A 25,168-nucleotide genomic window follows, 5' to 3' on the forward strand; every position below is an offset into this window, starting at 1 on the left:
TTTACACTTCACAGTTTCCACATGGGGATGTGGACATTTCTGACCTCCTTGTCCACACTGTTATGATACACAAATGCCCTTGACCATCATACATCTGTATGCAGGGATTCCTTTTATCCATCCCTATATATATGATGGGAGGTTGACTGGTCGTTGAGGTAAGATGTAGCTGTTTAAGCTGTTGTCATGCTGAGTCATTTTAACAGCTTCTTTGGCTCTGAGGAGCACACAAGGGTGCTGTGATAATGCTGGTCCCTCCTACCCTGCTTTGGTCACTCACACCATCTCATGGCACTCAGCTGCTGGAATCAGGAACTGGCAGTCCCTGGGGTCCGCTTGCAGGTGTCATGTTCAGGGAATAGTAAAGACTGAATGCTTCAGGTTAAGTTTTCGGGAGGTTTATGCCCGTATCATAGAATCCTAGAATCACTTAGTTTGGAAAAGACCCCTATGAGCATCGAGTCCAATTGATAATCTAACACTGCCAAGTCCACCACAATAAACCATGTTCTTAGGCGCCACATATACATGTCTTTTAAATATCTCCATGGATGGGGACTCAACCGCTTCCCTGGACAGCCTGTTCCAGTGCTTGACAACCCTTTAGTGAAGAAATTTTCATAATATCCAATCAAGGGCAATGAAGCTGGTGAAAAGTCTGAAACAAATGTTGTACAAGGAGCAGCTGAGGGAACTGGGGGTGTTTAGTCTGGAGAAGAGGAGGCTGAGGGGAGACCTCATCGCCCTCTACAGCTACCTGAAAGGAGGGTGCAGAGAGCTGGGAATGAGTCTCTTTAACACATAGTAAGTGATAGGACAAGAGGGAATGGCCTCAAATTGCGGCAGGGAAGGTTTAGGCTAGATATCAGGAAGCATTTCTTTCCAGAAGGGGTTGTTAGGTGTTGGAATGGGCTGCCCAGGGAGGTGGTGGAGTCCCCATCCCTGGAGGTGTTTAAGAGTCGGGTCGACATAGCGCTGAGGATATGGTGTAGTTAGGAACTGTCAGTGTTAGGTTAAGGGTTGGACTGGATGATCTTCAAGGTCTTTTCCAACCTAGATGATTCTGTGATTCTGTAATCTAAACCTTCCCTGGCACAACTTGAGGCTGTTTCCTCTCATCCTATCACTTGTTACTTGGGAAAAGAGATGAACTCTCACCTTGGTACAACCTCCTTTCAGGTAGCTGTAAAGAGCAATAAGGTGTCCCCTCAGCCTCCTGTTCTCCAGGCTAAACAACCCCAATTCCCTCAGCTGCTCCTCATAAGACTTGTGCTCTAGACCCTTCACCAATCTTGTAGCCCTTCTTTGGACACGGTCCAGCATCTCAGTGTTTTTCTTGTAGTGAGGGGCCCAAAACTGAACACAATATTTGAGATGTGGTCTCATCAGTGCTGAGCACAGAGGGACAATCACTTCCCTGTCCCTGCTGGCCACACTATTTCTGATACAAGCCAGGAAGCTATTGGCCTTCTTGACCACCTGGACACACTGCCGGCTCATATTCAGCTGGTTGTTGACCAACACTCCCAGGTCTTTTTTCACTGGGCAGCTCTCTGGCCACTCTTTCCCAAGCCTGTAGCGTTGCATGTGATTGTTGTGACCCAAGTGCAGGACCTGGCACTTGGCCTTGTTGAACCTCATACAATTGGCCTCAGCCCATTGATGCAGCCTGTTCAGATCCCCCTGTGGAGCCTTTCCTACCCTTAAGCAGATCAAGCCCAGCTCAGCTTGGCATCATCTGTAAATTTACTGAGGGTGCACTCGATAACCCCATCCGGGTCATTGATAAAGATATTAAACAGAACTGTGCCCAACACTGAGACCTGGGGAACACCCCCTGTGACCGGCTGCCAACTGAGTTTAAGTCCATTCACCACAACTCTCTGGGTCCATCCATCCATCCAGTTCTTTAAAATAACTCTTCTTGAAGTATCTTATTTACTCGGTTTTGCAAACATCCCTGCTTCTCCCTGTGCCACAGTGACTGAGCTGTCCCTGCTGTTAATGTCTGTTGTTGCTGAGTCCAGAGCATGTAACTCTCAAAACACAACAATTCTTCTCAAACACCAGTCTAGTTGTTCCCTTATCAGGCCATAAAAGTAGGTGATACAAAATTATTATAGCAAGAGCCAGGCTGCTTACAAGCAATACTGCTAACTTTTAAATGAATTTATTTACTTATTTTGCAATGACATGATGAGTGTTGAGGTAAAATTCTGCCCTTATCTTCAGATGCCCTCAGTTTCTCATTAGTTAAAAGCCCACTCATTAGGAAGAGCACATTCCGGGGACAAACACATCAGCTGCTGTAAATTGTTCCACCAAAGTTTTCTGCTGTTCACTGATTTCAGAGGTAAGTGCCATGTTATTTACTTAATTAATAATCAATAAAGAGAAAGTTTTCACATCTGCGTGTAGTCTACTGATTAGAAAGGATTTCTGTGTTATTTTCTGTAGCATGTCAGTTCTGGATTTTTTTTTTTTTTTTCTGTCAAATAGCTATTTGGTGCTTTACACTCCAATGTGTAACAGCCATTTTAAATTAGAAAACTGATTTTGAAATGCTCTCTGTGAATAAAATTCACATTTGAAAAACAAGAGTATTGTTTTGACTTTAAAGGTATTTCAGAGTTTAATGAATTAATTTAATAGTTAAATGCACTGGGCTGTGTATGCAACGCTACACACCTAGAAAGTACTCATATGTTGGTCATGTATTTAATCCTGTATGAAAAATAAAAAAATCTTCTTTCATTAGAAGCAAAACATTCCGGGTAATTGTTTCAAGATGATTCACAGTAAGGTAGTCAATCACCTACAAGCAGTGTGTTCTAAAATGATCTCAAAAGGAGACCAAAAGATGATGAAGTTACTTGTTTGTCAGTGAGTTCTGTTTATTAATGATTTGTGTTAATATATTGTGCTGGCTATTTTTAGAGCTAGAGATTAATTTAATTCATTTATATGAGACAATGTAGATGCCAGACAAGCTGTGTATTGGCATGCAAATGAAGTCTGAAGTAATTTCACCTCAAATGCTTTACACATATTTTCCAAATTGCCCTGAGTTTCTGTTCGGCAAAGTGTAATATTTCCTTTTGTGTTATCCAAAGAATAGGAATCATTTACTGCAAGCAGAGGTTTACAGTGGAAATACACAACTGATTTAAGCATTTGCCAACATATTAGGGTTTTTTAGCTGACTAAAGGACATATTTTTCCTCTCACAAGATTATAAATGCTTAATAACTCGATTAATTCAACTGGAATATTTTCAGATATACATCCCTCAATTAATTTCAATTGAATTTTCTTGAATTACACCATCTGAAAGCAGAATTTATTTTCAAGAGAGCTAAAGTTAATTTAGCTTACAGCATTTTCTCAGGAAAAAGCCAAGGCCTGATTGTAAGGATTCTCTATGTTATCAATTCAACTTAATTTTCTCTTTTAGAAGTGCCCCTAATAACAATAAAACTTTCAGAAAATGAATATGTGAATTAAGCAGATAGTGTGAAAGAAGCTAAACTATTTTAATTGTTCCACAACAATGTAAACTCATGCATTATTTATTGTACAGTATTACCTATTCATACATTCTTAGAAGCTATTAAAATTACATGCTAGAAGATAGGATATATTCTGTTAGTGCCAATTAATGTTCATGATCTTCAGTTAAAAGTGTTTAGTAATAAATTAAAAGGAAAATCTATAAACCAGTAGGAACTTCTTTTCAGAATACAGTTGGTAGGCACTTTTATTTTCACCCATCAAGGGCCAGAGCCAGAACAGTGATGCTGAGGACATTAGTCTTAATTATTCAGGGAATTAAAGCTTTAGCAGCTCTGACAATATGGCTCCTTGAGAAAGAAAAAAATCCCAATTTATTTTTTCTCCTTTATTATTTGCATACTGGGAAGAAAGAAATACTAAAATTGCATATAAATACTTCTAGCATAAACTTTACAACTTTAAATATTGAGAATATTTTTTTCTAAAATATTTTTGTCTCCAATTTATAATGCAATAGAAGCAGATGGAATGGAACTGAAAATAACGATACATCAAGCTTTTCTATAAAATGCATTCTAAATTCATGTATTAGATACCTAAATTGGTATAATACTCCAGATTTTATATAGTTTCAACCACTCAGAAAATACTTCTTTTACTCAGTCCTTCAGCAATTGAAAAATTGTTTGTGGCACATATATGTTTAATCTCCCTCTACTGCACAGACAGATTTAAACCATATTACTTTATCTTTCTCTGGTATTCAAAGTGTCAGCAATAATCTGCAGTGATTTAAAATGACAGGGCAGTCTTTTAACTGAAACAGTACTGGGAGCCACGACCTGTATCTTAATTCTCCTTCTGTCACTGATTTTCTAGTAAATCACTGAAAAGTTTCAGTATCCCAATCGGGAATGTTTTTCTCTCTAGCAGGCAGAATTGATGTTTGAAAAACAGTTTGGGGTCCCTGTGTTAAAGGCAGTAGGACAGTCAGGGAGAAGAGCCGGGGGGAAGGAAATCCCTAGGCCTGGCAGTCTCCACTGCTTGTATGCGAGCACAAAACAAGGACAAGCTGACCCTGACACACCCATTTGTGATTGAGCAGGCTGTACGCAGCCTTGAACGGCCAGATCAAAAAAAAAAAAAAAAAAAAAAAAAAAAAAGAGGATGCAGGCTCCAAAAATGCGATGTGAAGGCATTTGGGACAATTTACAGAGTTGTTGCAGCACAGGAGCTTTGGACCAGTAGATGTTTAGGCTGCCTAAACTGCGCATGTGGAAGGGAAAAGGTCAAATATTTTACCAGTGGTGCTTTGGTGACACTCGGCTGCAGGTGTCTTTAATTGTCTCTGTGAGATCTGGAAGTGACCAGAGCCCAAGCCTTAACTGCACGGACAAAAAGCACTTTTGATGGCAAAGCCCAGCAGAATGAATGCAGCTGGCTGCAGACTACACCACGGGTTTGGCACTGGTACCAGGGAGCTGGGATAGCCCCATGTTTCTGCCCCTCACTAACCTGCACTGTTGTTTCTCGCTTTTAAAAACAACCAAAACCTCTGTTTTTCATTCTGGAAATGAAAAGTCACACTGAAATTAAAAGTTACGAGTCTCTTGGTTTTATTAAGGTTTATAACTGGGTAAAAATAGTTTAAGGAGTGATTTATATTTCTATGAAACCAGTCCTACAGCCAAGGGTGGGGTGAAACACCGTCACCATTTATCGTGCTGAGTAGCCCTCAGTCATCTTGGTACTCATGCAGTGACTTGTCATAAGAAACAATGTGTGTGAAGATGTAAGAGTGTGGCCTCTAATGACTATCCGTCAAAGATGTTACAGGTAGATTAGGATAGACCAGGACACATGAAGTACTAAAATAATTGTTTTTAATAGTAGAATTTTAATTATTTTCAATACCAATTCTTTTCCTTTTTATTCCCATGCTTCCTTGCAGTCTTTTCTCTAGTTTGAGGCATGACACAAGCTGCACATAACAGAAATAATAAAGCTAAACAGGAAATGCCTAAGCAGATCTCTGGCCCAAACATGACTTACTGTAGAACTGTGATATGCATGCAAGAATGTCCTCTGGCATTTTCCATTTGCTTTAAAATGAATAATCCACAGTTCACAAAAATGTCAGCAGTGACAGCATAGGCCTGAATCCCCATCTCCTCACTCTTTGAATCTCTTCTCACATAAAACAAAACCACAAAAATAAAGGTATTCTACTTTGTGCCTTGCAACCTGGTATCTCTGTTCAGCTATTGGAAGTGAACTGTAATATGAATTACAAAGGAAAAAGTCAATTATATGTTCATTTTTGTACTTTTAGTGATCTGTAAGGAAGACTGAAAACATTTTAGTGTTATTTTTCTGTTCAGTTTTTAACTTGAAATCTAGTCTGAGAAATAGAGATTAAGAATTAGGAAGAAATGTGAGTTAAGAGACTGAAAACCAGTAGTTGTGAGGATATAGTGAATATTGAAAAGACAAGGGATAATAGGTACAAGTTACTCCTAGGGAGATTCCGACTGGACACAAGAAGAAAATTTTTCAAATGAGAACAATCAGCCACTGGAATTTCCCCAGGGAAATGGTGGATTCCCCAACATTGGACACTTTTAGGACTCAGCTGGACAGGGTGCTGGGCCATCTTGTCTAGACCAGGCTTTTGCCAAAAAGGTTGGACCGGATGATCCTTGAGGTCCCTTCCAGCCTGGTATTCTACGATTCTATGATAATCTCCCTCTAATGCAGTTTTATACTTTTGGACCATAGAAGGATTCAGGATAGAGAGGCAGTCTGTGTCCGTCTTACCAACTTGTCTAATGCAAGTCATTTTTCAACAGAACCAGAAAAAGTAAGACTTTTTACATAATTTTGAAACAAAAAAATAACAGCAGAGAGGGAACAAGACAGAGACAGGATGGACAGATTTGGTCTTTCCCTTATTTCCCAAGAAGACAGAGAAATATACATACATGTGTAGATAAACACATGGTATCTTGTAAATGAGTATTGTGTGCATATAAATCATACCTAGGTCATAGAGAATAACATATCAATGCACAAGATTTTTCAAGTTATTTACAAGGTACTTTCAAATGTGATTTTATGGTGGAAAAAATGTTTAAATACAGTTGAAATGTCGATATTTCTTAGCCACAATAATAATTTCTACCCTAAACGTGGTCAGCCTATGTTCAAAAAAGGACATTTCTTTTCACTGCCAATTTTGCACATTCCTCAGTGGAAGGCAAACAATCCAGTCACATTAATTTCCTTTTTTAGTGCAATCCTATTTAATTTATTTTCCAGGCAAAATGCTTCTTTACAGATATGAGAAATACTAGTTAAAATGAATGTGTGTATACAGTGAAAGAAAATACAGTGCTACATCCAGCTGTCGCAAGACAGGAGTCAATCATGCATATGAGAGGCTGAAAGCGAGTTTGTTAAAGTGTTGCAAATCTAGTTTAGGCCACAAAGCATGACTCCTTTCTGTTGGAAAAAATGCCTTTCCTGTAGAATTTAACTGTACCTCCTTCCTATTCTGGATTTTAAATTATGTTAGTCAGATACCAGTTAATGAAGAAATCTGGAGTGGCTGTTACTGTAGGAACTCCAGATTATTTTTTTTTCAAAGTGTGTTTCTGAATTCTAAAATAATTACAGAATTCAGTGAAAGATGTCCAGCCTAACACATGCTTCACAGGTAAAACCACAGGTCTGTGCAGTTCCTACTGCACACAACATTGCATATATTTCAACAGTTTTAAAACTGAGGGTATAGTTTTCCCTTCCCTGTCGGAACTGAATGAGTGAGATAGATAAGCCCAAATTAGTCATAGGATATGGGCTTCCAGATGTTAGAGTTTTAATAAAATTTAGTTTTTAAGGCCATCTTTACGATGTTTCAGAAATACCGAAATGTCAAATAAACCATCTTTTTTAATGCTACTTCAAATTAGGTCTAAATCTACTCTCTCTGTGCTTCATTTCAACTTCTGCACAAAATCTCTTTCTCCTTATATCATACTTTGCTATTGTAGCTCTGGAGAAATGACACTGATTTCTTCAAAATGAGCACAAAATGACATAGTTATCCTGTATGTTTTGCACCTGACAGGTAAAGAATGATAAAGAAATGAAGTCTCCAGAACATCAACTGTTAACCAAAGTATACAGTAAATGATTTATAAGTTTTATGAAATGCTTATTTAATTGAAGAACAATTCTTACCTTGTTGCCCATTGACATTAAACTGCATAGGTAGTCAAAACAATTAAATGTCCAACTCCTGCAAGATAAATCTGAATAGCGAGTATGTCCATACAAAGGAGCTGCTCATCCAGAAGAGATTATAACCTTGGGCATCAAGAACAATTAAACTCAGCAGAAGGTGAAAACACAGAATAGTATTATAGCTAATTGTATGGATTATACGTCCTTGAAAAGTCAGCATAAGGATGAGTATGAAATAAGAGGATGCATTTGCTGACCATTATGAAGTTTTGCTGGCTGGCTGTATGACCAACATATGGATCATAATCAAAAGTACCAGCTGTAACATCGTGTGTTACAGTGCAAAGAACACTAGGATGATCAATAAAAACCCGGACTGACAATCTGGAGAACACCATTGGGCTGTATTGGAACACATCGCGTGCAAATAGGTTTCTTCAGGGTGAGAGTCTATATTTTTACTGATTTTAAGCTGTTTACTTTGTAATCAAAGTGTGAAATTAAGATGTCTAGTTCAGCTGTTAGCAACTATTTGGAAATATAGTGGGATTCTGACCAATAAATACAGTTGAAATAAAGGTTGGCCTAGGTTAACTGCATTTGGTGGGGAAAAGCAAACATTCCCTTATTTCTTTTTTACAAAAATGATGAAGAAATTAACTCGCTTTTTCTATTCTAGAAATGGTGAGTTTCACCGCAGTTATTAAAGGATATATTGAAATCCAGCCCTAACCTGCTTCATCCTAACCTGCATAGTAGAAACCGATGCAAATAGAAAACATGTTATATTGTGCAGTAAGAACATGATCCAAGTTTCCTGAATACAATAAAAAAATTCTCATCAACTTCAATGGATTTGTGATCGAGCCCCACTTCTTTCACTTATGAAGAATTCATTTTTGTTTTTAGAATATAGAGCAGAAACACTGAGAACAGATTCTACTCTGAAAACACTGTAGTGCCTCAGAAAGCTATGTGCATCTTTGGAAAGTTTAATTAACCATGATAATATGTCACTGAATCAGAAAAACAGGAGAATTTGAATCAAGGTTGATAATGAGCTTCAAGGAGACATGGTTAGTTTCTCTGCTCATTAAAAAACAGGGTTTAAAGCAGTCCAATTAGTGCCCATGCATGAGACTGAAAAGGCCATAGTCCAAAGATACAGCAGTGGAAATTATAATAAAAGATGTTTTATTGTTGTTTAAAGGTTCTTTTGTACATTTGTGAAACAACAGATAAATTATTTTCCCCTTTCAGAACTATAGGTCTATATGTTTCTTTGAAAACTTTTTTCACTTGGCTTCAGATGGCTTTTTAAAGAAAAAGTAAGCGTCTGTGATTGAATTCCCATGTGCACATAACATCCGAATTAATTTCAGATTAATGCAACTGGATTAAAACTTTCTCAAAGGACAATATTTTGGAATTGTCTCCTCTTTAAGGAATTGTGTATATGGCAATGTCTCCTGTGTGTAATAGAAAGTAGCAGGAAAAGTGAGATGATTTGCAATGAGATACTTCAGCCATCTAAAAAGGCAGGCATGTTATCTAGGCACTTATCACCTATTTTTCTAGTTAATGGAGATGGGTGACTAATTCCATATAGCTTTAAATGTGGAATTTATAGTGGCTTTGGGAAGTGTCCAGTATCCACTGGAGGGCTCTGAATTACTATCCTTGACTGGACCCCTAACTTCTAAACAGCTTGAACAGGTTTAGACAGATTCTTGCCTTTTTTGTGTGAGATTCAGCTTGGAGATGCAGACACCTACATGCCTACAGCTGAGCAAGGTGCTTAGGCTTCTTCACAACTTCAATAAAGATTTGGTTAATCCAGTCAAAAGACCCTCAAGAATTATTCAACATGTCCTGAGATCAACATTTTCCTTTTCTCACTAGTGTTTTGTACATGGTTCCAAGTGACTGGCTCTAGGTGATCCTGCTTCAGCAGGGGTTGGACCAGATGACCTCCAGAGATCCCTGCCAACCTCAACCCTTCTGTGATTCTGTGATTGAAAGCCTTGTCAGGGACAGAGACAAGAATTGGCCAGGAACTAAAAATATAAATTAAAATTATCCTGCATTGTTATTTCCTGGTCTATCTATAGTATGATTTATTATCTGCAATGTTGTAAAGCCTAGAGCTGTCAGATCTAGACAAGAACTGTACTGTATTAATCATTAATACCTGACAAAATGATTTAATTATATGTACATAATAACACAAGGCTGAACAATATCAGCATTTGGATTGTGGGAAGAGGCAGCTGGGATCTTTTCCCAAAGCTTTTCTTACACAGAAATTCACTAAAGATATTTTCTTTCTCTCCTGGTGTTCTTCCCATTTCATCTGAGCTCCCACTTTTTGAGAAAATATTTGTTTATATTACTGGCTTGTTCTCATGTATGGCAAAGCAATCCAATCCAAATCATGAAAAAGCACTTTCAAATGTACTGTCAGTTTGCTGCATCAAAGAAGAAGTGCAAAGCACTGTGATACATTCATCAGTTTCTATAAAACAGGAAGAGAAAGGCGGGTTTTGTGGCTTTTTTTTGTTTGTTTGGTTTGTTGGGTTGGTTTTTGTTTGGTTGGGTTTTTTTGTTGTTTTTTTTTTTTTTTTCCCCCCAGCCTATGACATTACTTAGATGATTATGCAAGACTCTGCAGGAAAACAGAGAAAGAAATACTAGTTGCAAACATAAGACTTCTTTCCAGCAGATCAGTGGAGTGAAAATAACCTGGCATCCTTTTCCAACAGGCATGCTTGTATGGCCAGCTTGATGGCCTCCTGCAATGGCCCATTTTGCTCAAGGATGTGAGCAAAGTTTTAAAAGTTGGGTGCTAAACCTATATTTAGGCATCCGGAGAGCCAGTGAGGAAATAAGAACATAAATCTCTATCTTGCTAATGAGGGCTTACTCCTGGGGAGTCCTGCCTTACGGCTTCTTGCAGTCTGCTCTACACTCGCTGCCCTGAGCCATTGCTTAATGCAAATTGCCTTCCTCCACCTCTTGGGAAAGTGCTCTTTGTACCAGACCACTGGTTGGGGGGACTCAATGCTTTTCTGGGACTGAGGACACAAAAACACAAGACTGGTGATAGAGGAAAGAAAGGCTGTTCTATAGGAAATAAAAAGACAAAGTAGAGACGTAACGGAAAGGCGGAAAATCTGGACAGCATTGGCAGATAGGAAAAGAAACACCAAAAATCCCAAAGGGTGGAAGAATGTCAAGGAAGGACGAATGTCAGGGAGCGAAATCTTGAATTATATCACTTATGAGAGCCAGCAAATTTTCAAAGAGTGGAAAAATTTTTTTTCTTTAATAAGCCTACTGGCAGATTTAGATAGGTGTACATGTAGCCTTCCTGTAGATTTGGCATCCCATTACAGATTAAAAGGTAATATCCAAGCAGTATTACAAAATCTAGTAGAGTGGTGTGTTGACTGTACTGGTTTGGAAAGCAAGAAACCTAAGGGATCCTAGCTGTGAATTAATGGATGGATAGAGGTGAAGGGTTCTCCTTGTCTAGGAAAGGAGTTAAGTGATTAACTGATGTTAACTGAAAAAATACAATATGATAACTTGGGTCTAACTTTACAGGTAAGGAGAGAAATAATTAAAAATGGATGTAAGAATAGGGAAATATCCAGTTTCAGGACATTTAAAATTCACATGGGTAGTGCATGAATTGAACCTGCAATGCAGACAGTGATTGCAGCGATTTAACATGTGACTAAAATGGAGAAACTTGACAGATGAATGGTAGAAGATAACAACTGGGAGGATAAACCATGTCATATTATAGATGCGGTAATGTACATAAAGCTGATATATCAGATGGACCCCACCATGTAGTGTTTGCTCATCAGCACCAACAATAGGTACTGTATTCCCCAGCAAAGAGACCTGAATGACAAACCCAGGACAGAGTTGAGCTGTGCTTCTTGGGAAAGAGGTAGTAGCAGGGGCAAATTTCAGAGCAGCCAACTGTGGGCAGCAGGTGAATAGCTGCCCCATGGCGTGCAATGTGGGGATGTTGGTGCCCAGGATGCCAGCAGCCCTGCAGCTCTGATGGCTCTCAGAGTAGTAGTATTCCCCAGGCTAGTGTGACTGCCAGGGAAAACATCAGACATTAAAGTTAAAAATAATACTAGTAAAAGCCCACTTCTATAGACTAGGTCCCTTTTTCAAAGATGCTGCATGCTTTTCCAGCTAGTTCAGATACACTTAATGTAATTAATTTTCTTTAACATATTGATATCTAATTTGCTTTCAGTATAATAAGTAGCTTAAACCATTATTAATAATATCACCCTTCTAGCCTGCAGATTAATTATCACTCTTGCATCTATTCATTTAGAAAATTAAAATTAAATTCAGGGGTAGATAACAATATACTTTTTTAAGATATACTGAAAATTGCAGTGTTTCTGAGTTCTCGTGGTTAATCTGTGTGAGATAGAAGTGTCCGCTTTTTGTTTAAATTACCTTTCGTATTGTAACCATTACCATATACAAATAGTAAAGAAGGCATTAGTCCCACTGTGATGATGTTCTAGGCAAGTCAGACTGACCATAGCAGAACATACTTGGAAGCTGAAAACCCAAATGAGCAGCAGATTCTTTTTTATGCTGTTGTTTTAAGTTATTCTTTTATTAACTCATTTTTTGTAGACACCGGGGACCAAATAATTGTTAAGAAAAGGTCTGAATCAACTGTGGGAGGTGTCTGAGAGAGAAGGAAAGCAAAAAAAATCTGAGCATCAGAATATACTTCTGGGCAGCAAAGTCTATCAAAAAGTCTTTCAAAGCATTTGAAACTAGACTTAATTTTTACAAGATCACAGTTTTGCATTTTTCTCTGTTTGCGCTGGGTATAATGTTAACAAAAGCAACCAAAAGACATCCCTTTGTCATCCTATCTGCCTCTGGGGTGGCTACTGCCCTTCTAACATGTCTTCTCTCATTTTTGTTTTCAAGGATACATCATAACAATTTCCCAGAAAAAAACTTACCATGGATGTTTGGGTCAAATGGTTAGCAGTGATGGCGTTGCTTACTACGGTTGATGCTCAGCTGCTGAAGCCAGCACGGGCCCCTCTGGTTCTGCACAAGCCTTTCATGGTTGTTTGGAATGCACCGACTGAGCAGTGCAGGCTGCGGTACAAGGTGGACCTGGATCTCAGTGTTTTTGACATTGTATCCAACACCAATGAGACTTTGAGTGGGTCCAATGTGACAATCTTCTACCACACTCATTTGGGATACTATCCCTACTACTCAGATAATGGAGATCCTGTCAATGGAGGGGTTCCCCAGAATGAAAGTCTTATCAAACACCTTAATAAAGCAAAGTCTGACATAGACTATTGCATACCCATGAAGAAATTTCAGGGACTTGCAGTCATTGACTGGGAAAACTGGAGACCCCAGTGGGATAGGAACTGGGGCAATAAAAGCATTTATAGAAATAAATCTCTTGAGATGGTTAGGAGACGGCATCCTCAATGGTCAGAGGACAAAATTAGGAAAGTGGCTAAAGAGGAATTTGAAAACGCTGGCAAGAGTTTTATGAACACCACCATCCTTCTGGCTGAGCACATGAGGCCAAATGGTTTGTGGGGTTACTATCTTTACCCAGACTGCTACAATTATGATTACAAAGAACACCCCCAAACATACACGGGGAAATGCCCAGCCATTGAGTCTTTCCGCAATGACCTCCTGCTTTGGCTGTGGAAAGAAAGCACTGCTCTCTACCCTTCTATATACCTGGATTATATACTGAAGTCAAGTCCAAACGCACTAAAATTTGTTCACTATCGGGTTAAGGAGGCAATACGTGTTGCCTCAATTGCTAGAAAAGACTACGTTTTGCCTGTGTTTGTTTACTCCAGACCATTTTATGCCTATACTTTTCATGTTTTAACAGAGGTAAGCAGAGAGCCTTTAGAAATTTAGAGATTAGAAGCAGCCTCTCAGAAAAAATACTGTCTAAAAGTCTTCCTTGTATAAAAGCACTTATGCATTTTTTTTTTTCATGTTTAAGGCAGGCCCTGTAAAAGGAAATACTGTAGTGACAGTGCAAAACTATGCACCATTCAAGAGTTAATATTGCAGTGCTTTGGTCTATGTCTGTAGGATAACATTGTATATGTTTAATGAGGGTAATTTAGAAAGAATGTACAAAGAAATTATTTCCTTAAGGAAGTGATTCATTCTGATATTTTAATTCTTCAGGACAGCTTGTGAAAGGAACTTGACAAATTTTTGTGAAGTTTAGAACTAATTAGGGTAATGGAAAGATAAACTTTCATGAGAAAGGAGCCTCAGGGTTTTTTTGTTTCTTTATCCAAATGTAAATTCATTCAGCATAGAAATAAACCAGTCAAGTAAACTAGTCTGGCTTGGAGTTCCCAACTCCTGCAAGATGAGCACTGGCCATCTCACTTTTCAGAGGTGCAACAAGTTCAAATACCTTCATGATCCAACATTTAGTGCTGACACTGTGGAGTTCTTTTAATAAAGAAACCAAGCTTTTGAGTCATGTAATGTTCCTTCAACCAATGATCAAGTGCAATAAATATATAGTGGCCACAACATTGATGGTAAAAATATATGTGTACAAATCCCAGACTTTCTGGATATGGAATAACGATTGTGGCTCTGACTTTTTGTTTATGCACGTGATAGAGAGGCGCACATGCTTATTCGTTTCTCTAGCAGTTGTCCAAAGTGACAGAAGTTTTTCTTTGATCACTATCAGTTCCATGGGAGGGAAGGAAATCTGGGGCAGGGAGCTCATGGAAACAATCCCTCAACAGCTAAGGGTGTCTGGGGCTGCTCTCTCTTTTTGGTTTACAGAGAGCTGCATGACAGCTCACTTCTGCTGCTGCCAGAGACAAGTTCTTGACTCAAACCAGAACAGAAAAAGGGAGAGAAGGGGAAAGGGAAAAGGTAATGGTCAGTCCAGCAAACCACAGACTACATGTGGCTTCAGCCTGGAGCTGGGGCTGGGGAGGTGCAGTGGAACCTTTACATCCTGAGAAGTGTTTCAGGCTGACCCCAGGAAGCAAATGGTACACAGAAGCAATCATGAATCCTGTCTGCCTCATTTTTAGTAATCAGGGACTCTTTGGAGCTGTTTTCTGTGTGACGTGGAAACTGCAGGTCCTAGCTGACTCAGAAATTGTGGACAAATAGGCCAGGTTGGGTCCCACTGAAGGCAAGCAGCCACTGAGGTCAATACAGGCAGGATTTCACCCAGAACACCTTCACTGAAGAACTCAGGCTATGAAATAAATAAGCACTTTTAAAATGCAGGATGCAATAATACATTTTTATAATAGAAATTAATCCCTTGATTGATATAAAAATGCCATGAATGTTACTGAAAGCTATGAAAACTAACATGTTGTTACCAGTTATGCACAAGATCAAAATCTGTGCCAGTATAAAGTTACTGTTTTACCTTAAGCTATTTTCAGCTTAAGTACAGTGGTATTTGGAGTGACATTCCTCTTACGTTGCACTCTTTAACTCACTGTCTTGTTTTTCAATTGCATGTAGCCATTTACTTTTGGATACTTTTAAAGATCACTTTACAGTTCTGCAGCCAGGGAAGGTCCCTGCACAGCCAGAAAAACATCTTTGGGTTATGCTCCACTACATATTTTCTAATAAGGACAGTACCTAGCTCTGCAGGCAGCCATGGGGACAGAGCTTGACGTGTCTCCAGACTATACACATCATTCATGCAAACATCTTGGGGACTACCAGGAACTTGCAGGGTTGACTTAAGAAAACGATAAATAGGAATGATCAAGAAAATAATGTTCTTGTTTCCCTTCATAGCCCAGAAGCCACCAAGATATTTTAAATATGGTTCATGTTTTCAGATTTTAGATTACACTGGAGCTTCTCACTTGACCCATGACATGCCCTTAAGTGATGCTTTCAAACCTTCAAACAAGGCATGAAACCTCTGGGATCCAACAGTAATGTGCACGACTGTGACAAGGAAAGGAGCCACTGTAGTACAATGACATCCAGGCTAAATGGCCGTAGAAAAATTGACATAGCAGGCCAATAGATACCTGGGCTCTGACAGAGACTGGGCCAGGAGAACCGCTGTCCTGCTCCATTAAGCTGTGCAAAAGCTGTGACATTCTGGTCCAACAGAAATAATTGTTGACACATCCCAGCCTAGTGTGTAAGCCCTTCTGTACACAGTAAACATCACAGTGGAAGAAAATAGAAAGAATGGTTGTCAGTCAGTCACTGAGGTAGAGACAGAGGTCTAGCAGACCTTCAGAAAGACAAAAGACCCAGGTCCCAAATGGTTGCTGTAGCTATGTATGCTGTACCTTTCACTCTGACTGCACCTGGAAATCAGGTGAGTTGTACATAAGGTATCTGAGAAATTAATCCTGCTTTTTTTTCTTGGAAACAATTTATAAATTCTGAATTGGGATCCCAATCATTATGAAAGGTTTCTGTATTTGCTGGAAATGCGTGTAAGCAGTTTGCCATCTGTTGGGTGTTTAAAAACTATCTGCCTTGACAATTCACTGCTAAGCGTGTGGGAGAGCGAAGTTACAGAGTAGCATCTGTGCTTCCTGACTAGATGGCTGAAGTCATTAATAAAGCAGGAGGACAACTAGCAAGTGATGAATAATGGATAACAATTCTCTCGTTTACCTATAGATAGTTTTATCTGATGACCAGGTGTGTATGTGTACAGAGACCATTCTCTGCAACCATGCCAGGCTTGCACTACCGTTCCTAAATACAGAAAAAGCATGTCTGTAATTAAGACTCTTCAAAATTTAAAGGAAAGATTCCAGATGTACTTATTTTTCTTTCCTCAACATGTAACTAGAACTGACTGTCCTGTTTCTTCTCAGGCTGCAAAACTGAAACGATTTAGCTCATCTTCTATTTTTTTTAGTGTCCAGTGCAGTGACTTGGCTGATCAAAATATGGAGGAGCATCGATAGAAACTAGACCCTCCTCCTCTCTGCCAAATCAGCTGTCCACTTGGAAATAGCCCATCATAATCTTGAGGATCTTTGGTTATCTCACACTGCCACCAAAAGCTTGAATGAGAATGAGCATCAGAAGGAAAGAGCCTTTGTTTATCACTTTGAGAAATACCAGAAGCCTAAGTGTCACCTGACCCTTAAAGTTGCCTCTTCAGGACAGTCCTCTAACATGGAAAGATGAGGGTCTGATACAAGGAGTAAAATAGGATTCCCCATGTAGACAAATGCCAAGATGCTCATAATTAAAATGATCCCTAAAATTTTTTAAACTTGCATGTTTTCTTCCATATGAGGTACTTCTCAACACTCACACAGAAGAGTCATGCCAGTGAGCCCCCACTAATGCCACGCTGTGCTATGTGAGAAGCAGCACTAGGTTCAGTCCCCAAACCAGGACTGCTGTGTCTGAGGCCACTGGTGGAGCTCGTGGTTCACTCAGGGCTTCAGGGAGGCACCTCCCTATCTCTGTTCCTGAATTGCCACTCTCAGCCATTACGAGAGGCACTTATCTTTCCTTTTCTCAAAATACCTAAATGGGGAGTGAAACGTATTTTCTAACCCTGTCTGTGGCAGGGGACGGTGGTGGGGCCAGCTCCCTCTTCGTGTGACTGTCTGGTGGTCAGAGCACCCACCTCTGATGTGGGAATTCTTGGCTCAGTTCTCTTCCCAGCCTGCTCAGTATGAATCCAGCACTCCATGTTAGACACCAGGAAGGAGTTAGGGAATCACCAGATAAAAAGTGTATGAGAGAGCAAAAACAGAGAGGGTGCAACCTTCTGTTCATAGGTTATTCAGGCAAGAGTCCTCTATGCTGATGGCTTTTGAGGTACTGAACATGAGTCAGTCATTCAGTAAAAGATGGAACTATGCCTAGAAATGACAGTCAGAAATCATACTTCTTTCCTTGTAAGTTACCCAGTTATTAAGCTGAATTAATCATAAGGTGTAGTCAGGTCCCCACTTGTTTCTCTTGCGCTTCTTTGAATCTTCATTGGATTGGTGTAAAGTGAAACGGCATCAGAAACAGAAATGGCACCCCTCTAAATGTGGTCTGTAACCTCACGATGAAGATAACCCTCTCCAGGATTAGCTGGAGATGATGTATCTTTTAATCATGGGGGGAAGAGAGAAAAATTCAGCCCATGTCTTTCTAATTCTCTTTCTTCCTGGGGAGGACTCTTAGCTTTCCATGTTTGTTTTAAAGAATACAAAAAGAGGAGATGTAAGGTGGAAGGAGATTGTTTAAATGAAGTCACATACATTTTTTTTTGCAGTGAACTGCTGTTTTTACCAGCATCCAACACCTGTGCAGGTGCTACTAGAGTCCCTTAATCAGCCCTAGAGTACTATACCTTCCAATCAAATGCCAGATTTTGGCCTTAGCCTGAGAAAGGTGCTGGGTTTCTCAGCATTGCTAAGGTGGTAATTCTAGGTGTGTGTGAAAGTGGAAGCATAGGTGCCTTGGGAGTTTCAGTTGTCAAATTATCAGTGCCATTGGTCTTCACACACCCAGAGGACTAGGTGAGCTTTAAGGGTGATGCTCTTGGTTTTGAATATTTTATATCCATATGAATTAGAGGTGAAGTGCTGAAATCCCTTTGTGGATCTGAATCTAAATGGTCTCTAAAAGTAAGAAAAGAAAGGTGTGAGATATGAGGGAATAAAAACTTGACTTGGTCAAGCACACTAAATCCTAAAGCATATTACTTACAAAAATATGTATTTCAGGGTTTGCTCAGGTCTTAATTCATCCAGAAATGTTAAATATCTATTGATTTTTTATATCAGCTCTCTGAAAAGGTGTCAATTTATTAATGAGATCTGAACTGTGTTAGTGGTACATCACTCAGTCATCATATGGATAATCTAGAACTACAGTCTAGCCTTTGTATCTGGGTAATCTTCTTAAAATGCTTTGCAGATGAGGAAAGTCTGAGAACCCTCATTACCAAGAGGTCAGGCTGTAGTTCACATTCTCTTAACATTTGGTATTTTGATCTTTAATTCACATACTATTTTTTTATTTTTTACTGATAAATTAATTCCCATGGGAAAAGAACCCTCACTGTTTCCCACATGGAAGTAACACCTACAGCCCACACCCTATCCTTTTATAAAACTAGCACCAGACTATATACTTGTAAGAGAAATCACATTCTCTGAAAGACTGCTTGGATGATCAGCAGAAACACAAACTTAAGGTGAGACCAATTATACTTTATATCACTCTGCACCCTACACTAAAAGCCAGTAGGCAAGCTCTACTCTTTCAGACTTCTGCAGGTTTTCCTGCACTGCTTTGTCCAACCTTTAGTTAAGGGTCAAAGTCACTGCTCGCTCTGACTTCTCTGTAATTGTCTTCAACTCTTCAGTGGATTCTCCCTCTTCCAAAGCATTTATCTGTGCTTCTTTTATATGTCTCGGGCCATAAATGTTTCAGGAATGGGAACTCCTTAAGCATGCATTGTTAAACCAACAGGACCACTTATATAGTGAAATAAATTATTTAGTAGTAATTAACAATAATAATATGGTTCTTCCACTATAATTTTGTACTTCTAAGGTGACACCACCATACTGTGATAATTTGGCTGGTCTTTTGGATTGTTTTCTCCTAAAAGAGGTGAAAAGACTGTACCAAAGACTACCATTGAGTTTTTAAAGGAATTTTTTGTGTCTTCATCACATTGAGACATATTGTAATATCTGTCATTACAAACACTGATCAGGAATTACTTTTCAATCAATTATTGTAGATGGAAATGGTTTTAGATGTAATTGATAGTGCCTTGAAATTTAGGAGTGGAAGAAGATTCTTCCTCCATATCTGCTAAGATTTAATTGCATTTCTCTAGACACAGTATTCATGGTCTTAGGGAATGGCTTTAAGACACGTGCAGGGTACATTGCTATGTTGTTGGCAAAGCACTAGTAACTCCTGTTCTACACATGGTCTGTGCTCCGGTGGAGCTGTGATACTATCTCTACAACTTGACTGCTTATCGGTGCATCTCTAAAAGTGGATGTGGTTAAGTCAGTATGCTAACGTGCGTGCTTTTTTTCTCATTTGGCACTATCTATCACCAGGAGAGGCTTGTTTTTCAAAGATATGTTTCCTGGAATATCAGCATTCATGCTAGTAGGAACAGTAGCTTTGTAACAGTATTGGCATGGCTAAAGCATAGACCCCTGCCTAAAGCCTATCAACTGCAATTAGACACTATAAGGGTGATCCAATGACATGGGATCATACTTATGATTATAAAATCACTTGCCAAAAATTGTGCCTACGTAGGTATAGCAATCACTTCAAAGACTGATAGATAAAATAGATCATTCAATTCTTACTTGACCAGCTTGGCTGCAGGACACCTTGTGAATAAACTATAATGATTTTGTTATTTATTAGTTACACTCATGAATGCAACCTGTGCAAACCTGTGGAGATACACAGAAGAGCTTTCTAAACTAAATAGCAAGTTTATTGTGAAGAATATACCACAGGACTGATGTCTCCTCTGGGGTTAAAAAAAAAAAAAAAAAAAAAAAGCGCCTATATCCTAGTCCTTTTTAAATTTTATTTTTATATCTTTAGTTTCCCGATGTCTGGTTTTGGCCTTCTTTTTCAGACGGATCTGGTCAATACCATTGGTGAAAGTGCAGCTTTGGGAGCAGCTGGAGTTGTCCTCTGGGGCAGTATGCAATATGCCAGTTCAAAGGTAGGTCGCATCGTTTATTAGTATTTAGGAATCACCTCAATGCCTCTTCCCTGACACCACACTCCATAGCACCTATCTATCTTTATTGATGTCATCAGCCAGTGAGTGAGGATGATGGCTTAGTATTAATTTCAGGTCTTGTTAATTCTATACTTTCATTAGACTGAGAAGTCCTGTTGTTTCAGAGCACACTGCTTTGGGTAGGTCATTTGTAGTATTGTGGAATAATTAATCCAGGTTAGAAGAGGCATGATTTAAAGCAATAACACACACATATAAGCACAGCTTGTATTACAGTGTTCTACTTTGTATCGATGGCAATTTGTACAGATCCGCAGAGAAAGAATGGAGCCTGGAGGTGGGTCATTTTCTTTGGTCACCAGTGTTGAAATGACACATGAAAAATAATGTTACTACAAGAAAAGGCCTAGTTCCTCCTCCCAGGTTCTTCAGGCTTTCACAAATAATCCTTGAAGAGACAGAGGAGGCAGGAGGCTGCACTGAGGTTTCACAGGAGACACAGCAGGCTAGCCCTCTCCTAAACCTGGGCTGGGCTTTGGTGCCCACTCTGCTTTTCATGCAGCCTGCTCTTCTCCTGAAGCCTCTGGCAAAGCACCACTGACTTGGGCAAAGGAAGAGGAAATCTGAACTGAAACTTTCCAGCCACAATTACAGCAACTTCTGTTCCGTTTTCTGAAAATTATGTGTCTCCTTGTAAACTGAAGGAGTTGGAAAGATCAGGACCAAAGTCGTGACTCAATATGTGCTTTAAAACCTATTAGTCCCATGCCCTGCTCCTTGTAAGCAGTTACCAGAAATCTCTTCTAAAGGAATTAGTCTCAGATCAGCATATAAAGTCTCTTTCTGTTTGCTGGGACTCTTCTCTAGTCTAACAGTGTGTATTTCTACCAAGCACCCAAATAGACAACACAGGCAATAAATGTCAATATTTTGCTAATCTTACTCATGGAAGTAAACTCACTTAAACCCAATAGATTACTTGAGTATATAAATCCAACAAGATTTATCTCAACAGGTTACTACAGCCAAGTAGTAAACAAGAGTTTTGTGCTAGCATCTTATGTATAATAAATATGAACATAATGCAAGTCACTGAGAAATGTGTCATGGCCTTTTATTATCTACAGGAAAGCTGTTCAACTGTGAAACGGTACATTGATGGACCCTTAGGACATTATGTCATTAATGTGACCTCAGCAGCCAAACTCTGTAGCAAAGTCCTGTGCAAGAAGAATGGAAGATGCATCCGCAAAAACAGTGACTCTTCTGCTTACCTCCATTTATCACCCATTAATTTTAAGATCCAAGCCAGTCACTCAGAGAGGGGCCCCATGTTCCAGGCGACTGGTGAACCCAGTCTGGAGAGTATTGAAGTCATGAGACAGAGATTCATGTGTCAGTGTTACCAGGGCTGGACAGGAATATTTTGTGAATTGCCTGACCAAAGGATAATGGAGCACTGGGTTCATGTTTTGTTCAGTAGATCAAGAAAGCAAAAGCTTTATGTCTTCCTCTTAGGAGCTGTGCAGATTATTCTGCTTTGTACCACACACTAAAGTCTTCTGAGGCAGTGCAAGGAAATAAGAAATGGTGCCACTTAGAGTTCTGTTCCTTAGCAAGTTTTTATTGCATAGGGAAAAGGCATTGTTGATTAAATAGTTCTATTCTGTTTTCTTCATCTCTCACTTCTGGAATTGCTTCAGACATTAAACATTTTGAAAGCAGCCCCCTCCTTTTTTACAAGTTCCTTTACTCTTGTGTTTTACTCGTATGTTCAACAGATAAATTTTCTGTTGTGACAGTGGAAGCTTTACCTGAGTAAAAAGTTGAATAAACTTGTACAAAAATTCATCCATGCAGAGGCTTAAAAAAGGACACAGCCTTTTTGTTTCAGGGCTGGATGATGTAACATATAGTGATGAGGAAAGTCTTCACGTGGACCAGGGATCACAAACCATTCGCTGCAGCTCATGCTGAAGTCAAATGGCACTTTGTGTGAGTAGCAGCAGCACTGTGCCCAGAGCCACATCCACTGCAACTCACTGAACCTACTGCTTCTGCATGGACGATGTGAAGACTATAGAGTTATACATCAGTGCACACTGTAAAAAATGCATATTTCAGTATTTCAAGGACTAATTTGATTCATATTACTTCTAAAGGTATCAGTATTTCCAGTGGTAATTTTGTGTCATCAGTTTCAAAGGTACTGTCTGACTGAAAATCTCTGCAATTGCCAGTCATTGTGACAAATGTTCATTTTCCCACCATACCAGCCAAGCAGCAGAACATACATATGTTTAGATGAGGGACCCTGAGCTCTGAGAGAATTGCTGGCAGCTGGCACCCTGCAGTGCTCCTGCCTGGGCAGGCGATGGCAGAGCACTTCTCTCGTTCTGACCCCTTGGGAAGCAGGCAGCCTTGTTGCTTGGCATCGTGGCTGCCTTTGGGGCCACTATGTGTCTTTGCTTTCTGCTCTGCTAACTACATGGGTCTGGTAACTCTGCTCTCCTACTGCTCTTGAGCAGTCAGCAAATGAGAAATGGGAACAGGCTGACAGATCCCAGTGACAGCGTGCATCTCCCTCATGCAGGGGAGGAGATGAAGAACTCTACTCACTGGCAACATTTTGGCTTGCAGCCCTTGGCTTCAGATGGAGACCTCTTTGAAGGTGGTATAGCTTTATGAACTACTGGTTACTGGTCAATTTAGCATCCACAACATGCCATCCTGTCAGGCTTTGGCATGTCCATTTGCAGTTTTTCACTGGTCCATGTTCATGTGTGAACAAACATATTTCATCAAAGACCTACCTGTCTTTCCCATAGCTTTTCAATGTAACAATGAATGCCTTCACTGAACAGAAACACAAGAAATTCCCTACATCTCTCTGGCTTAGGGAACATACTAGAATAATTATCTTTTGAGGCTTTTGTGTGATGGATTGAACTGAGTACCATTACAGAGCATGGACACAGAAATTAGTAAGAAACCCACATGTGGGTCTAAGACTTTTTTTTTTTTTTTCCCCCTGACTAGTGTCTGTATTGATTATTTGTGACCAGACTTCATTGCTCACATTACACAGTAGCAGTTTGGTTAAAATCAGCAAGGCTATGTGGAGAGGATACTCAACTGAGTGAAGAAGTCTGAATCTGGCCCTTAGGCAGGCCACCTTCTTGATACTGCCCTAAATTACTTTAAACATTAACATGCCTCTATGCATTTTAATCTGCTGGGGTGTCTTATGTTCTCTGTATTGTCCTGATATCTTTGACATTTTCTTCATGGTAACCCCACCAAAACACTTTCTTTGGTTTGTCAGGACCAGATTCGCAGCTGGTGTGAACTGTGATGCACAGATTCACTTGAGCCAAAACCCCAGCTCATAACAGATCTGCAGTGGATATGTGAAGGCTACAATGATCCCTTTAAACCTAGACACTGAAATGGGACAGACTTCAGCTGAATAGAGACTTAGTGCTACTTAGTGAGTCACTCTGTATTGATACGTTCTGCTGGGAAGATACAGGACAGCTTTGCTGCTGACCTTTTGCTTTGTAGTATGAAACAGCAATGGATGACAGCAAAGGTGAAGGTAAAAAATGTCATTAATATGGTGTTGGAGAGAAAGGATTAAAATTCAAGTTTAGAAAAACTGACAGTTGTTAAGAACTATGCCTTTAGACTGCAACTAGGGTGTTTACCTTTTCAGATATTTTTTATTGATTATATACATTCTTCATTAGCTCCTTTATTCAGTTCAGAGTTTGCTAAACTTCAGGAGTAACTTACACATACTTTAGGGTATTGAGAGCATAGAAACTATTAGCCCAGTTTTGCTAAACACCTGTCACCAGTGCAAGTCTGTATTTAAACTGGATACTCCTGCTTTGTGTAATGCTGTCTTGCGTTCTGAAACCAGAGGTGATGTGAATTCTCATGCTGTAATCCTCATGCACTGTGTCAGTGAAAAGTGTTTTTAAAACATGTGTCTCTGTAAAGTGTTTCCATTATTTCTGTAGGCTTGTAAGAATAAACTGTGTTGTGACTTATACACACAATTTATTTGGATAGCATAATTCAAATAAACTGACATAAGGTCTTCATCAGCAAAGTTCTGGTACATTGTGGGAAGTGTATACAAACTATGCAAATGCTGTAGTTGAAGCGGCAATATTCCTGATTCAGTTTGTGATGTATATTCTCTATTAGATACACTGGCAGAGCCCTATTAAAGTCCTTAGGGCGCTGTCAGTTTATGTCAGGTGTAAATTTGCCCAATGGTTCTTTAGTCTAGATTACCACTTCACACAGAAGAATGTAAGAGTGTCTATGCTAGTACATCTGCCTGGAAACAAAGGTTTTTAAAATTTTGCTGATATAATTTCTGTGAAGAACCACAAGCAGAGTTCTTCATGCTCATCACCAGGTTGTCTTAGGTAGAAGACTAAAACCAGAATTTGGTCTGGGCTTCTTAATAATTATTGAAGAAACCAAGTACCTAAGTGACTGTAATTTTACAGAATTTTTTCTATTTCAGCTAGTTAGAGACCTTTCTTTTGCAAAGAGAATAAGATTAACAGTTAGAAAATGTTCCTGGAAGTTCTTTACAACTAT

The 25,168-nt window shown here is 39.4% G+C and overlaps 1 protein-coding gene across 2 annotated transcripts; it reads left to right on the forward strand.

Annotated features, from left to right (window-relative positions):
• Positions 1-2,254: 2,254 nt before the first annotated feature.
• LOC141958703 (hyaluronidase-1-like) lies at positions 2,255-24,591 on the forward strand. 2 transcript variants are annotated; one of them, XM_074901580.1, is made up of 4 exons: positions 2,255-2,353; positions 12,745-13,698; positions 20,438-20,527; positions 21,676-24,591. In XM_074901580.1, the coding sequence occupies exons 2-4, from the start codon at positions 12,781-12,783 to the stop codon at positions 22,102-22,104; spliced, it is 1,437 nt and encodes a 478-aa protein (XP_074757681.1). In that variant the 5' UTR covers positions 2,255-2,353; positions 12,745-12,780; the 3' UTR covers positions 22,105-24,591. The 2 variants fall into 2 exon arrangements, with proteins under 2 accessions (XP_074757681.1, XP_074757682.1); XM_074901581.1 differs by lacking the exon at positions 2,255-2,353 and adding an exon at positions 8,097-8,200.
• Positions 24,592-25,168: the final 577 nt, after the last annotated feature.

Source organism: Athene noctua, chromosome 3 (assembly GCF_965140245.1).
Source record: "Athene noctua chromosome 3, bAthNoc1.hap1.1, whole genome shotgun sequence".
Taxonomy (NCBI): Eukaryota; Metazoa; Chordata; class Aves; order Strigiformes; family Strigidae; genus Athene; species Athene noctua.

Coding starts and splice junctions, on each gene's coding strand:
- LOC141958703 (XM_074901580.1), top strand. CDS start 12,781: ATGGATGTTTGGGTCAAATGGTTAGCAGTGATGGCGTTGCTTACTACG. Junction 13,699..20,437: donor CTTTTCATGTTTTAACAGAG/GTAAGCAGAGAG, acceptor CTTCTTTTTCAG/ACGGATCTGGTCAATACCAT. Junction 20,528..21,675: donor TGCAATATGCCAGTTCAAAG/GTAGGTCGCATC, acceptor TATTATCTACAG/GAAAGCTGTTCAACTGTGAA.